Source organism: Notolepis coatsorum (genome assembly GCF_963971535.1).
Source record: "Notolepis coatsorum genome assembly, chromosome: 6".
NCBI classification, from domain to species: Eukaryota; Metazoa; Chordata; class Actinopteri; order Aulopiformes; family Paralepididae; genus Notolepis; species Notolepis coatsorum.
In genome coordinates, this window is record NC_140170.1 from 14,243,051 (window position 1) to 14,247,377 (window position 4,327).

Consider the following 4,327-nt stretch of genomic DNA (forward strand, 5'->3'; position numbering starts at 1 on the left):
CCAGGTGTTGGAAGAACCTTCAGCTTCAGAGTCAGTCGGAGGACGTTCCAGGTGTTGGAAGAACCTTCAGCTTCAGAGTCAGTTGGAGGACGTTCCAGGTGTTGGAAGAACCTTCAGCTTCAGAGTCAGTCGGAGGACGTTCCAGGTGTTGGAAGAACCTTCAGCTTCAGAGTCAGTCGGAGGGCATTCCAGGTGTTGGAAGAACCTTCAGCTTCAGAGTCAGTCGGAGGGCGTTCCAGGTGTTGGAAGAACCTTCAGCCTCAGAGTCAGTCGGAGGACGTTCCAGGTGTTGGAAGAACCTTCAGAGTCAGTCGGAGGGCATTCCAGGTGTTGGAAGCATCAAAGGAAAAAGCAGCTTTTCCTAGTTCAGAGCAAACTTGAGGAAGCCTAAGAACCATTTGAACCTGTAGAATAGCTTCCAAGATTCCATTCCAACAGTGTTGTGATGTAAGAGGGACGTTTATCAATGAGGCTTTAAAAATAAACAAATACCAACGATAGTTACGCCTTTCAACCAGAGAAGAACCATCCAACCTTTTCATAAAGGATGTGTATCCTTACTGTATCATATCTATCATAAAGGACACAGCGGTGGGTATCATATTTGTGGATTAAATCTGAGGGCAGAATGATAGACCAAATTGTTGACCACAGAAATACACTGTAGAAACTCACTGGGTGGCAAAGTTCAAGCAGAATGGAAAGCTTTTTAAATATGCACCATATAATCCATGTCCAGTTGAAATGTGATCATAATGAAACAGTTGGCATGTATATTTTGTGTACTGAGTATTTTTTTCAACTTTTGACTTCTTGTCGACACACATGGGAATATTGATGAATGAAGTAAATTGCTTGTACTTTGTTTTGTAGGGAGACCCAGGGAAGCAAGGAGAACCCGGAAGAGATGTGAGTATCACTATGTTACACTGCTCTGATGACTCTCACCCCGGGGGGAGGTACTGTATCACCAGGTTACACTGCTCTGATGACTCTCACCCCGGGGGAGGTACTGTATCACCAGGTTACACTGCTCTGATGACTCTCACCCCGGGGGGAGGTACTGTATCACCAGGTTACACTGCTCTGATGACTCTCACCCCGTGGGGAGGTACTGTATCACCAGGTTACACTGCTCTGATGACTCTCACCCCGGGGGGAGGTACTGTATCACCAGGTTACACTGCTCTGATGACTCTCACCCCGGGGGGAGGTACTGTATCACCAGGTTACACTGCTCTGATGACTCTCACCCCGGGGGGAGGTACTGTATCACCAGGTTACACTGCTCTGATGACTCTCACCCCGGGGGGAGGTACTGTATCACCAGGTTACACTGCTCTGATGACTCTCACCCCGGGGGGAGGTACTGTATCACCAGGTTACACTGCTCTGATGACTCTCACCCCGGGGGGAGGTACTGTATCACCAGGTTACACTGCTCTGATGACTCTCACCCCGGGGGGAGGTACTGTATCACCAGGTTACACTGCTCTGATGACTCTCACCTTGGGACGTATCACCAGGTTACACTGCTCTGATGACTCTTCACAACAGAAAAAGACAGGCATAAAATGAGCACATAAAGTGCAGACATATAAAATCACAGTGCTTCACATTATTAGGATCTAACATCCCAACAGGCCACCTTGTTTATGGTTTGATTCAGTTTTAAAAATAGACAATAATAAAAAGAGTAAGATAGAATAGACAGAGTAAAATAGTGCAATAGTGCAGTGCAATAAAATAGTAGAATATAATAAGAGATACAATGAGCACATAAAGTGCAGACATATGAAATCACAGTTTTTTTTATAGTGCAATAAAATAGTTCTGGATTACTGTTCAAAGTCGTCTTTACCTTCTCTGTTTGGTATCCACAGTTTAAAACTTGACAGTCGTCCCTCCTGTTTGATATCCACTTTGACCCTTCGATCTTCCCTCTGAGGGCAAACCTCCCTCTCAGGGCGCAGTTCTAGGCCTGGGCCCTCGTTTATCAATGCTGCGTACGCGCAGATATGTGCGTAAACCGTGCGTACGATCATTCCAAAGCAAAGCGTGGGATTTATCAATATGAACGTGTGCTTGAGATTGTGCGTACATCTACGCACAGCTCCGACCGTGCGTACCTGTCACCAAGCGGTAGAATAGGAAGACTGCAGACGGACGGAATAAGCTTTCATGCATTAGTTTCAACACCGACGTGTTCGGTATGACTCATAATTAATTATAGTTCATTGTAAAATAGAGACATGAGTGTAATTATTGTCAAACCCTATAAATAGCATTTGGAATAGGTCTTTCCGAATCAATGCAGTATGTTTTATCTAACGTTATCAGAATACTTCTCACAGGGTTTTCAGAGATAGATAGGGCAGTATATTTGCCAAGAGAACATAATATTAAGTAGAGTACGCTACCCGAGACACATTCTCCTTGATTTGTACCGCGATTTGGGATCCCAATTGGAGCGTGGAACAAAACGCACAAATTCATCCCTGTGCACATTCACGTCCTCTCCACCCTGGGATCTGTGACCACGGGCGCGAGATGGATCGAGCAACAGACTGTAGCACCCATGTAGCTGTCAAAGCTCTGTCAATAAACAAATTCAGTTATGTGGATAGAAAGGGATTCCACTCAGTGAATGTACATGCGATACGCATTTGGCTGATACATGTCGTTGCTGGTGACCGTGGGAGGAACGCACAACTCATTGTATTTAATTAAATTGTAATGTGATTACTGGGGTATCTGTAATTAAAATATCACTTAAATGCAGGTGATCGGGGTTATGCACTGAAGCCATGGTTAATGACTCTGACCGACCCAACGACCCAACAGGAGCGCAATTATAAGGGGCTCACACGCACACAAGAGGCATGGGGGGGGGGGGCAGACGCAGAACACCCATCTCCAAACGCTGCAGCAATTCAGTCAAGAGCTTAAAACGTAGAGCAAGTCTCCCCTGGCAAGGTCTTAATCTAACTTTAAAAAACCTAAACGAAAAAAGGCGTTTATTTTCCAGTATGATTATCACAATGACTCAAGCGCAGAATAGTGGTTAGAGTTGTTATTCTCCACTGGGTTGGGTTAGGGTTAGAGTTGTTATTCTCCACTGGGCGGCACAGGTAGCAATTTGCTTCAGTGACTCGTTCATTTCAGTGCAAATGTCGGGTCAGCTTGTCATTTGTTTCTGTCGATGTGCTGGTTCTGTTCTGTAGGACTGCATCAGTCAACACCCGTGGCTCCCGGCCCACAGATATTTAAAATCATACGATAAAATATTGTTTAAAAAAGAAAAGCTAAATACTATTATTTTGTGTCTCATGTTTCCAAATAAGATTGTTCACAACGAAACGCTTTCTACCTTCAATGTGTTGGTTAGATCAGACCTCCGTGATCAATCTCGCTCTCTGTGAAGTTTCTCATAGTTCGCGTATAGCCATTATTCCACATTCCACAAACAGGCATGTTCCCATGGGGGTGTTTCATTACCATATATGGTTAATTAGGGGCGGTTCTGTATGCAAATGCTTAGAATCGTGGACGAGCATAGACGGTAAGAAGAACAATTGGTATTTATCAACACGGAGTGTGCGTACGACCCGTACACGCACGTTTGATGAATCCCGATGTGTCTGCGCATAGAGACGTTCTAAATTCCGTGCTTAGGAACGAAAATAGAAGACGTTCTACGCATTATTGATAAAGGAGGGCCCTGGCTGGGCCTCTATAATATGTATATATTAAGGCTGTCAACGTTAACACGGTATGAACGAGATGAGGTGAGAGAGATGAGGAAGGGGCAAGAGAGGAAGAGAGCTGGGAGAGTGTGTGTGAGAGAGAGAGAGAGAGAGAGAGAGAGAGAGAGAGAGAGAGAGAGAGAGAGAGAGAGAGAGAGAGAGAGAGAGAGAGAGAGAGAGAGAATGTAACAAGTTCCTAACGTTTTCTTTCCCCTATTATTTCATGCACACTTTATTCATTGTTTTAAATTATTATCTTCTTTTAAGTTATTTTGTGCATCACTCTGTTTTGAATTTGATGCAAATTTGCAATGGGTCATCCTTTTGTGTTAAATGGCTGCATAAAGCAAGCATTTGTTGACTCGCATGTTGATAAGAGTGTTAAAACTTGGAACTTGAAAAAGATCCGTTTAAGGTAGAAAAGAAAAAGAAAAAAAATTCGATTAATTTGCGATTAATCGCGAGTTAACTATGGACAATCATGCGATTAATCAGATTCAATATCTTAATCGATTGACAGCACTAGTATATATGTATGTATTTGTAAGACTCACAGCGTCTATTATCAGCAACGCTAGCTC

The 4,327-nt window shown here is 43.8% G+C and overlaps 1 protein-coding gene across 1 annotated transcript in view; it reads left to right on the plus strand.

The window, feature by feature from the left end:
- Window positions 1–4,327, plus strand: part of LOC311229383 (uncharacterized protein) — a gene marked incomplete at both ends in the record, with an annotated part of 211,269 nt that overhangs the window by 150,108 nt on the left and 56,834 nt on the right. The window contains one exon of the mRNA XM_084315471.1: window positions 874–909. Coding sequence (XP_084171597.1) covers window positions 874–909 — 36 coding nt within the window. The remainder of the gene's footprint in view (window positions 1–873; window positions 910–4,327) is intronic.